Source organism: Pollachius pollachius (assembly GCF_949987615.1).
Source record: "Pollachius pollachius genome assembly, chromosome: 14".
Lineage (NCBI taxonomy): Eukaryota > Metazoa > Chordata > Actinopteri > Gadiformes > Gadidae > Pollachius > Pollachius pollachius.
Window position 1 is genome coordinate 22,723,004 of NC_136947.1, and position 12,143 is coordinate 22,735,146.

Genomic DNA, 12,143 nt, shown 5'->3' on the forward strand with positions numbered 1-12,143 from the left:
GATGTGTGGGTGCATGACAAGGTTGCGCTTTTCCTTCGGTGGCAAATCGGCGTGTTTTTAAAGAAAGCTTAAGCCCCTTCAACGCGTCCTTTCCGGAGGTTCGAGACCCGTCGGGTATGTGTTCCACTGAGTGCAGTCTGCCCGACCTTTGCTGACCTTTACACAAGCAGCAGAGGCCGGAGGGTCAGGGTGGCTCTGCTAAGCACACCAGACCGCACTCAACCACGCTACAGCGGCTCAGAGGATACGCCGCACTCAGTGCTGGTCCGGAGCAAACATCCGCGGGCACCCGATAATCCACTTTCCAAAAGGAATTATTATTAGGCGAACTTAGAATAGACTGGATCACGGCTGTGAGCCTCTGCTTCAGCCGCGGCCACCCTACGATAAGCATAATGGATCCTGTTTCTAGGGGACTCCGAATGACAGATATATCATCACACAGAGAGAAGCCCAGATTAATTATGTTGATTTGTGTGTCAGCGTTCAGATAAGATCCTTTTATAACAGCGTTGCTAATCCCTCGAAGAAATGCAATATGGTCTTTCTTTGGTTGTTTCAAACAGGCAGTTATGAATAACGATTTGTGTCACAACACACGCATGTTGTAGTATGTTACTGTGTTCCATAGAGTTTAAATGTGTAAGCACCCTCTAGTGGTGTTCTTAAGAATGACGCCCAACACAGGAGTTCGTGTCAGTCACAAACATGGACATATTTATTTAAACAACACTTTTCCAAATAGTGCGAACTAAGTGTCAAACACTACAAGTCCCATTTCAGGGGAGCTTGAGCCAATGCTAGCCCCTATAGTATACCTCTATGGTGTATGGCTGATTTCATATACAACAGCTTAATATAACGCTCATAACAGTAACACAACGATGGTACTCAAAAAATATCAAAAGGTTGGCGTGGATCTTGACCATAAGCCCCCCTCCTTCCTAGCTTAGGGTTTGAATGTCCTCTGAAACAGCAGGATGGCTGGCTCTGTAAGTGCAGAGATGATGGCATACAGCAGTTTGGAGGACATCTGTAACTTCTGCATCTACTGGTGCAGATCACCACCCCATTTAAAGCAGAGGCTGAACTGCCACCACCAGGTCTTCAACATGTCCAACACTAAGTACAGCTACATGTTGCTGCTTTATGTCCAACATTTCCCATATTGAGCACAGTTATTACCATGTTGCTGCTTTATGTCCAACATTTCCCATATTGAGTACAGTTATTACCATGTTGCTGCTTTATGTCCAACATGTCCCATATTGAGTACAGTTATTAACATGTTGCTGCTTTATGTCCAAAATTTCCCATATTGAGTACAGTTATTACCATGTTGCTGCTTTATGTCCGACATGTCCCATATTGAGTACAGTTATTAACATGTTGCTGCTTTATGTCCAACATGTCCCATATTGAGTACAGTTATTAACATGTTGCTGCTTTATGTCCAACATGTCCCATATTGAGTACAGTTATTACCATGTTGCTGCCTTATGTCCAACATGTCCCATATTGAGTACAGTTATTACCATGTTGCTGCCTTATGTCCAACATGTCCCATATTGAGTACAGTTATTACCATGTTGCTGCTTTATGTCCAACATGTCTCATATTGAGTACAGTTATTAACATGTTGCTGCTTTATGTCCAACATGTCTCATATTGAGTACAGTTATTACCATGTTGCTGCTTTATGTCCAACATGTCCCATATTGAGTACAGTTATTAACATGTTGCTGCTTTATGTCCAACATGTCTCATATTGAGTACAGTTATTACCATGTTGGTGCTTTATGTCCAACATGTCCCATATTGAGTACAGTTATTAACATGTTGCTGCTTTATGTCCAATATTTCCCATATTGAGTACAGTTATTAACATGTTGCTGCTTTATGTCCAACATGTCCCATATTGAGTACAGTTATTACCATGTTGCTGCTTTATGTCCAACATGTCCCATATTGAGTACAGTTATTAACATGTTGCTGCTTTATGTCCAACATGTCCCATATTGAGTACAGTTATTACCATGTTGCTGCTTTATGTCCAACATGTCCCATATTGAGTACAGTTATTACCATGTTGCTGCTTTATGTCCAACATGTCCCATATTGAGTACAGTTATTACCATGTTGCTGCTTTATGTCCAACATGTCCCATATTGAGTACAGTTATTACCATGTTGCTGTAACAACAGAAACACGTGTGTTGACTAATGAGTCAAATACCTGTCGGCCGTCATTAGCTTCAGTCTCCAGAAGGGCCGAGGGGGCTCTGAAAAGCCGTTCCCCTTCCCTCTTTGTGCGGAGGGCCTGCTGGGGTCCCCTGGTGCCGGGCCCCTACGAGCTGCAGAGTGAGCCGGGCTAGGGCCCGGACGTCAGCGTGGGTCCCTGGGTGGAGAGCCAGGACCTCCAGGAGCACCACCAACCCCTCCTGCTGGAGCATGGGGCTGTAGTGAGGGGCTGGGGACATGGAGAAACCAATAGAAGACAGTACTGCTTCTGTTTCTTTGAAGACCACCTCAGTGAAGTCGGGTCATTCAGCGCCTTTCATCCTCAAGGACCTCAACGGACAAACCCTCACGTCATTTCCACAATTTCTACATTTCTTACAGAACGTATGTAGGATGATATTACATTTACAGGGTTCATTTAGCAGATGCTTTCATCCAAAGCAACTTTTATACATACATTATTATTATACAGTACATTTCACAGTAAAGATGTTCATAAAACCAAGCACAAAGCACTGACAACCGGTTAAGATCAGAAAGCAACCGAGCATTAAAACGCCTTTCTTATGTCAAGCGTCCTTGGGTTCCCTAAAGCGGCTCAAAATGGGGAGCATCTTTAACATGGTGAGCTGTACGCTGGCAGCGAGCCCCTCCCCAGGGTCCTCCAGAACACACCACCGCAGCAGGGCATACCGTTGTGACTGCAGACCAGATGCAGGGCCCAGGCAGCCCACAGCTGGACCCCGGCTGGCTGGGAGGTCTGGAGGAGAGGCAGGAAGGGAGTGAAGCACCTGGAGGAGGAGGCCAGAGTACAGGGAACGCCGTGAGGCTTACACACCTGGGTCACGCAGCAGAGTACACCGTTGTTCTACCTCACCTGTAGGAGACCATCTCTCTCTCTGCTGGGCTCCAAGTCATGACGGTCAGATGCTGTAGAGGAGGAGGAGGAGACACTTAGAAGAAGTTCTTTGTGTGTTGGAATGATTTGTATTTAGGTCAATGTGTGAATCAGAGAACCAATAAAGCCCCCCCGATGGAAATCTCTCATTCACCCCCGCTCACACACACACACACACACACACACACACCAGCTGTTGGTGAACGGTCTCCAACAGCTCCTGATGGAGGGTCCAGGCCTTGGGTCTGGAGGAGAGCTGGGCGAGGAAGCCGCCGGCGAAGTACCCGACCTCCACCCCCACCTGGGGGTCCCCCAGAACACTGAGGACGTAGTCCAGCAGGTCCTCCTCCATCAGGGCCCCCTGCAGCTCCTCCACCTCAGCCAGGTTGTTCTGCACTCAAAGGGTCAGCCAGTTACCAAAATGACTCTGGCGGTAGTGGGGGAAATCGGTCCCAATCTGGCAACCCTGAGTGGGGGATGAACATGAAGCACAGCCCTCTTACTCACCAGCAGGCCCAGGACCTTCTGCTGGACGGAGGGCTCGGAGCAGTAGGACTGCAACACACAAAAGGCTTGGATTTAGAATGGGGGAGGACAGCAGGAGGGGACAAAGTGAAACTCCGGGCATTCCCGGAATGGACTACGTTTCCTCCCAGGGCCTCAGGGGTAGGCAGGCTGTGTGGACAGACAGACAGAGCACAGGTAGCACCCACGGTGGTTCGCTCCCATAGCATCCTTCTTCAAGTCTCCTCTCCCTAGGTCTGTTTCCACCTCAGGGCCAGTGGCTGCTTGCCGTACACTTCCCAGTCCTTTCTCGACCGAGGGGGGTTGTGCCGGCTCTTGGAGCTGGCCGCCTGGAGCATTGGCCTCATGGCCGGCAGGTGTTCCCCTCGTCAATCACGCAGCAATATGGATTATCAATACTTTCCCCATTGTGTGTCTTGGAGGGAAAGGGCCTTCGCTCGTGTGGAGGGTCTTGAAGGAGGTCTTGAAGGAGCTCTTGAAGGAGGTCTTGTAGGAGCTCTTGTAGAAGGTCTTGTAGGAGGTCTTGAAGGAGGTCTTGAAGGAGCTCTTGAAGGAGGTCTTGTAGGAGGTCTTGAAGGAGCTCTTGTAGGAGGTCTTGTAGGAGGTCTTGTAGGAGGTCTTGAAGGAGGTCTTGTAGGAGGTCTTGAAGGAGCTCTTGTAGGAGGTCTTGTAGGAGGTCTTGTAGGAGGTCTTGAAGGAGGTCTTGAAGGAGGTCTTGTAGGAGCTCTTGTAGGAGCTCTTGTAGGAGGTCTTGTAGGAGGTCTTGTAGGAGCTCTTGAAGGAGGTCTTGAAGGAGGTCTTGAAGGAGGTCTTGTAGGAGCTCTTGTAGGAGCTCTTGTAGGAGGTCTTGTAGGAGGTCTTGAAGGAGGTGTTGTAGGAGCTCTTGAATGAGCTCTTGAATGAGCTCTCGAAGGAGTTTCATTTCAACCATTACTTTGGACATCAAGCAGGTTCCCAAGGGATGGGGCTGAAGGGAGTCTCAGTGATAAGGAGTGGGATGAGAGGGTTGCAGTGGGAGGCATTTGGGCCTGTGCTAGGGCTGCATAGTGCCGGCAGTAATCTTATACAGCCCGTCTCATTCCAGGCCAGAAGAAATGAGCCAGGGCCCTTTCATAAGTCTTGTATATGTGCCAGGAGCGACGCTCAGGGGACGTAGGGTTTTGGCACAAGTAGCTGTTGGACACATTCCTCTGCCCCTTCATTAATATACCGATAGAGCAAAGCACTTTGCACGGATATGGGACTCCATACTAATAGTCCTTCCAATGTAATTCACATTATTATGTCCTCTGTGGTCCTCTACCATTGCTCTGTTTCTCTCTCATTCTGTCTCACTACTCCCATTGTTATCTCCTTACTTCATCACAAACTGCAGTATATCAAAAGGAGGAGTTTCCCATACCTTCCAGTCATTACTTGTGACCACATACTAAAAGGTGCAACCACCTGTTTTCTACTGGCCGTGGTTCCTGATCAACTCCTCAAGTACGGTGAGACACGGGGGTCTGGCAGGGATGAGGGGCAGAATAGGATGAAGGCCAATCCAAATGAATTGTTAGATCAACTAACTGCATCTTTTTCACCCACCGAGGGCGGAGTCGACCCCACAGGGCGACAGCCAGCTGGTCAGGAGCAGTCAGGGGGGGGGGGGCGTCTCGCTCAGGGACACCTCCACACTCCGCTAGGAGGAGCCGGGGATCCAACCAGCAACCCTCCGGTTACCAGCCGACCCGCTCTGCCTCCTGAGCTACCTTGGTGGGCACAAGGCCCTACACACATGAAGCCCAGCAGTGCGTTCCTCCACCTCAGGCTGACCTCCAGCACCTCCACGTACAGCTCCAGGCCCTGGGACTGGACGAAGTGTCGGCCCGCCGCGGGGCCGCCGTCCGTCAGGTTCCACAGAGCACTCAGGGCGAACCTCAGCGTGTTGTCCACCACGCCCAGGGCGGCCCGCTGCTGCACGATGCCCAGCAGTTGCTAAGGCAGAGAGACACAGAGAAACAGAGAGTGAGACACACACACACACACACACCAAATCAAACGTGATTAATGGTATGAAAGGGTTGAATCTGGTGTTGTGGATCCATGACGCCGGTCCGTTTAAGGTGGAGCTAAAATATGCGTTAGCATGCTAAATATGAACAATGTAACATTTGGGATAATATAAACAACCTCAATTTAAACATTCAGATATAAAGTATGTGTCAGGATCCGCCCCTGGTTTTCCCATTCACGTGCCTGCCACCCTGATCACTCCCAATTAACCCAACCACCTTCACCTGTGTTTCCCCTATATCAGTCCTTTCCTCCCAAACATTCCCTGCCAGATTGTCTCTTGTGTTTCACAGTGCTTTCCCGTGATTTGAATCCTGACCTACCACCTATCCTGCCTGCTCCTGATCCCCGCCTGTCTGACTATCCTGCCTGCTCCTGATCCCCGCCTGTCTGACTATCCTGCCTGCTCCTGATCCCCGCCTGTCTGACTATCCTGCCTGCTCCTGATCCCCGCCTGTCTGACTATCCTGCCTGCTCCTGACCCCCGCCTGTCTGACTATTCTGCCGGTTCCTGATCCCCGCCTGTCTGACTATCCTGCCTGCTCCTGATCCCTGCCTGTCTGACTATCCTGCCTGCTCCTGATCCCCGCCTGTCAAAAACGCTCACGCTCACGTTACAGAACAATCTGGCCTCTGTAACGTGAGCGTTTGGCTGAACCCAAGTGCACAGACTGGCGAAGAGCGTGGAACAGTGTCAATCGTTTATTCAGATTCAGGATCGCCAGGCAGAATAGTCAGACAGGCGGGGATCAGAGAGCAGGCAGGATAGTCAGACAGGCGGGGATCAGGAACCGGCAGAATAGTCAGACAGGCGGGGGTCAGGAGCAGGCTGGATAGTCAGACAGGCGGGGATCAGAGAGCAGGCAGGATAGGTGGTAGGTCAGGATTCGAATCGCGGGAAAGCACTGTGAAACACAAGAGACAATCTGGCAGGGAATGTTTGGGAGGAAAGGACTGATATAGGGGAAACACAGGTGAAGGTGGTTGGGTTAATTGGGAGTGATCAGGGTGGCAGGCAGGTGAATGGGAAAACCAGGGGCGGATCCTGACAGTATGATGCAATCTAATGGTTAACATACCCTAATAATGGAAACATCTGTGCCCAGCTGTGTAGTTTCCTCTGTGGATAGCTAGGGAGGAAGTAAGGAATAAAGGCAGGAAGCAAAGACACAAGGAAAGTCTTTCTTAGATCGAACAAAAGGGTTGAAGAGGCAAGATGCAAACTCAAACACTTAAAACCCTTCTTTTAAAAATCAATAATAATAACATTAAATGATACAATACTTTTTTCTTCTAACACATCCTTTAAATGGCATACAGGCAGAGTTGGCTGGGTGTTTCATGAAGCAGAGGGTTGTTTACCAGATATAACTAGGAACATAAAACAGGCTGTCTGCAGAGATTTGCTTCCATCTCTGCATAGATTGATTGTTTAACAGAAAATGACCACTCATAGCTCAACAATGTTTTTATTTCAAAATTTGAATGTCCAACAATAGCAGAAATGACCTGAAACAGGGGCAGGGATTATAATTATGATCAAATTAAAGTTCAAAATGATTTGTAATTGAGTTGTTATTGAACATATTGTGTGATTGAAGAAAACCGTTTAAACCAAAATTGTGATCAGATGTTATTCATATTTTATGACCCGGTGCCCACTAGTCCTACCTTGGCAACCAGGACGGAAATTATTGCGACGGCCATCTTCTGCAAGGTGGGGTCGTCATGGCTACTGAGCCAGGTCATCACCAGATTGGTGGCCAAATACCTGAAACATTGAAACACACGTTAATGCCATGTGGATGCCATGAGAGAAACATGTGTAATGCTCGGAACAGGAATTGAATGGATTGAATAAACCGTCTCTTTTGTTACAACCAAGTTAGAAGCCTCGTTTCCATTCAAAAAATTATATTCCACGTTTCTGGATTTTGTTGTTGTCACTTGAGGAACTACAGGAAGTAATTTCATGTGTTCTCTAACCAGGGAATAAGTGAGCTTGGCATCATGAGCTGTATCTGAGCTAAAACTTTAACGTTACTTACATAAAAAGTTTGGTGCCAAAATTCCTATAGGGGCCTTAAAACCTCCGGTTTTCGGCCGCCCTGATGAATGAACATTTCTGAAATCGGTGCACAGGCCTTATTTTGCATGCTGAACATTTTTGCCTCTTGGACCCATAATGTCCATCAGGATATTGCTGTACAGTAAAAATTTCAAAAAACATATTTTTCCGAACCTTAGCTTCAAATGAAAAACAGTTTGGATAGACATGATCTATGGACTTGCCAGAATAAAAAACAATGAATTGCTATTGCTTGCTTTCAAGGATTAAACAGTAAAAATACATGAGAAAAATGTGTGTTGTAGAAAAAAATGTATAAACGCAGATGTGTTAAGAAAACGACATCCAACAGGCCAACGCTATAAGACTTGTGATATAACAAAGTGTGTCTGATGTGCAGTGCACTTGCCACAGTTACCTTGAAAAAGTAATCTGATTAATGATTACTAGTTACTCCTTAAAATAGTAACTTAGTTACTTTACTGATTACTTGATTTCTTCCACCGGAAAAACACGACCGCATTGCATTGTGGTATACGGGAGTAACATGTAGGGAACATCGTATGTACACTCAAATTTTGGGTATTTTAAGTCCACTATATAGTGCATGAAATTAACCACTGAGAACTCGAACACCACTACAAAATGGCGAGCACCCTATATTGTGCACTATATCCTTGATAGGGAACGATTTCGAACACAGCTAAAATATCACCGCCCGCTTTAAGGGGCGATCACTGGACGCATCTCCACATGCGTGACGTAAGCGATGCGCGACTCATTCCGTCGCTAAAAACAACTGGTGGAGCGGACTCTGGAGAGTCAAGGTCAACACTCGCCTCTGATAGATTGAAGTCTTTGGAGACGTACGCTTCAGATGCACACGCACTCTCACACAAACAGACAGACAGGCAGACAGACAGACAGACACACACACACGCACCACTCCATCGCTCTCAACGCCAATCGGTGATCCAGTAAAAAAATTAAAAAATAGTAATGCACAGTGACTTTGATGAGTAACTTTAATCTGATTACTGGTTTGGAAATAGTAAAGCGTTAGATTACTCGTTACAAGTGTTGCCACAGTTAACTTAAAAAAGTAATCCAATTACTGATTACTAGTTACTCCTTAAAATAGTAACTTAGTTGCTTTACTGATTACTTGATTCCAAAAGTAACTAAGTTAGATTACAAGTTACTTTATTAGTTACATTTAGCTGCAACAACACCCCCTGCCGCCTCAAAATAAAAAATTACAACCGGTTTTGCCAATACTAACTTCTTCTTCACACGCACACTCACTCTCACACAAACAGACAAACAGGCAGACAGGCAGACAGACAGAAACACACACACACACCACTCCATCGCTCTCAACGGCAATCGGTGATCCGGTAAAAAATTTTAAAAATAGTAACGCACAGTGACTTTGATGAGTAACTTCAATCAGATTACTGGTTTGGAAATAGTAACGCGATAGATTACTCGTTACTGAAAAAAGTGGTCCGAGGCCAGTACGGCGTTACTGGCCTCACTGGTGATGTGAATGGTCCGACCTGTTAAAGGAGATCTCCAGGAGGATGTAGTCACTGCAGAGGGCCAGGATGCAGTTCTTTTGAACCTAGAGGGGGAAATAAACAGCATGTATTTCCAATGACAGAACAATGGAAATACAAGGTGCAATCATACGTTTGCACACCCCAGGATCGGAGTTAGGGTGATAGAGCCTCATAATTGTATCAAAACCTTAAAGTAAATGAGAATGTGTTGACTGAGGAGGGGTACCTGTGCATGGCTGGGGAAGCTCTGCATGGACAGCAGCAGCTGGTCGACTGCAGCGGCCAGCAGGCGGGAGGGCATGGCCTCGGCCAGGTCCTGTGTGGTGAGGCTGAAGACGCACGCGGACGCCACCAGCTGCACCTTCAGGGAGGAGGGGTGGCTCCTCATCCCCCCCACCACCAGCTGGAGGTCAGAGGTCATCAGACCTGTTATAGGTGGACTCTGCAAAGCAATCAAGAGAGCCTCCGTGGGTTTGGAAGAAGCCAAGAGGAGTCGCTCGGTACCTGGAGGAGGTCCTGGCGCGGCGTGCCGATGTCGACGGTCAGGTTGTAGAGAAGGACGAGGGCCTCGTGAAGGAAGCACTCTCTCTCTCTGTACCTGCTCAACGCCTCACACACCTGGGCCTCATTAGCGTCCCCGGTCACCTGGACACACACACACACACTCACACACACGCACACACACACACACACACACACACACACACACACATACACACATCTAAGGTATATCCAATGTACTGCTAATGCATTGTCTACCTGTAAAATAAATCAATAATAAATTGTTGTTTTCATATTTTGACTATGAACACTTTAACAGAGAATTGAGTCCTCACTGAGACACAAACTGAGTCACAAACCTCATGTAACAACAACAACAACAACCTCTGTGTACCTTCAGGTTCTCCCGTGAGGTCAGAACCTCGCAGGCGCTGCCCCCGGTGGCCAGGAGGCCGAGGAACACCAGGCCGCGCCGGGCCTTCACAAACGCCCGGACCGCCCGCTCAGTGGCAGCCTTCCTCCCGGACACGTCCAGGGAGACCAGAGCCGGGAGGATCAGCCCCCCCTCCAGGACCCGCCGCACCGCCTCATCCACCTCGCTTGAGTCGCACGGGGCGTCGTTGGCGGCGAAGCGGTCGTCAGAGAGATCCAGGTGCCTCAGCTGGCTGAGCTGGGTCAGCACAGCGAGCACGCCGGGGGCGGTCGGCGTGGCGACCGGCCGCCCGCCCAGCCGACGGAGCCCGTGGGCGCTCAGTGACCTCAGGGTGGCCCTGCGCCCGAGCAGCGGCGCCAGGCTGCTGACGGAGCCGCGGGAGAGGTCCAGGCTCTCCAGCAGGGGCAGCGAGCAGACCTCCTCCAGCGCGGCGTCCGTCAGGCCCGTGTCCGCCAGGTCCAGCGTCCGCAGGGCCCGCAGGGAGCCGAAGCCCCCCGCAGCCCGGACCGAGGGGCCTCCGTCGGGCCCCAGGGGGTCCCAGTCCAGATGCAGCCCGGCCAGAGACAGCCTCTGCAGGCTGGATGTGAGCTCCGGGTTGGTGAGGAGGGCGGCCAGAACCTCGGCCCCGCTGCCCCGGCCTTCGGAGAGGCGGGAGGCGTCGAGGTCCTGGAGGCGGTGGGGGCAGAGGGCCAGGCGGAAGGCCCCCGCGGAGACGGGGCCGCCCCTGATGAACGCTCTGCGGAGACGGAAGGCTTTGCTGTCGCGGAATATGGCCACGGTTCTGTCATTGAGGAGGCCTGGAAGCAGGAGGGCGGGAAGAACAGAGTAAAGAAATGTGGGAACAAGTGTATCAAGTATTTATATTCAGACCACTGCCTGGCGTGTTTCCGAGTGATTGGGGACTTCTCTGGCCTGTCCATCCGGGGTGAAAACAGATTTGTTCTTGAAAACATCTCAGAAGCTTTCAGTATATTCCAGACTCGAGCCAAATTTCTGATCCAGTTTTAAGAACCCCCCACTTTATTCTGGCCTACCCTCGACCGTCATCCTGTGCAGTAGCTGGTCGGCGGTCTCTGTGGGCAGGCTGGGGGCCCGGCGGAGCCGCAGGGAGCCATCAGCCCTGCTCTCACACAGCTGGTCCAGGCTCCGGCACACATGAGACAGGCACAGGTCATACAGAGACATGACAGGAGCCGGGGCACCCTGGAACATCCAAAACACAAACGACATTATGAGCCCTGGATTCAGATAGTATAGGAATTAAGGGTGGGACCAAATATCGATACATCGATATATCGTCACCCTTCTTCGTGCAATATATATTTTTGCATATTTATGCTTTAAGCGTTAAGAGTTAGACAGGAAATATTGCCCCAAACATTTATATTTTAATTAATAAAATAAGGTGCTCTACACGAATGAAGAAAACCTGATCGGAAGTTAACTAACCAAAGTCGAGTAAGTTTGGACCATGAATAAAGATCGAAATCCATCACTTTAACTTTTCACGGTCATTTTGTATTCATCGATAGACATATATCGTGATGTATCATTATAAGATTGGCTAACAATATATTGATTGTTGCAGAATCGCTGTATTGCGATATTATCGGTATCATGGGCCAAGTATCTGTATCGTATCGTGAGGTACCCTGTGATTCCCACCCCTAATAGGCATGTGTGTCATTAGATGTATGAGCAGCTTGTACTTTGTAGAATAAGAACAGAAGGACACAACACCCAAATATGTTTTAAGTGATGCATTCATTAAACACCACGAATGTCAACACAGAACTGTGATGAAAATACAACATTTGAGAGGAAAGTTCAGAGCAAAGGAGCAGTCGTATCGTTCTGACTC

At 48.8% G+C, this 12,143-nt stretch overlaps 1 protein-coding gene across 1 annotated transcript; it reads right to left on the minus strand.

Moving 5' to 3' along the window:
• Positions 1-2,254: 2,254 nt before the first annotated feature.
• LOC307086211 (protein zyg-11 homolog) lies at positions 2,255-11,494 on the minus strand (the record flags this gene model as incomplete). Its single annotated transcript, XM_079751349.1, has 13 exons — positions 2,255-2,469; positions 2,934-3,031; positions 3,118-3,170; positions 3,329-3,529; positions 3,646-3,693; positions 5,479-5,640; positions 6,798-6,848; positions 7,390-7,489; positions 9,346-9,410; positions 9,575-9,751; positions 9,853-9,993; positions 10,244-11,079; positions 11,317-11,494. The coding sequence occupies 13 exons, from the start codon at positions 11,492-11,494 to the stop codon at positions 2,255-2,257; spliced, it is 2,325 nt and encodes a 774-aa protein (XP_079607475.1).
• Positions 11,495-12,143: the final 649 nt, after the last annotated feature.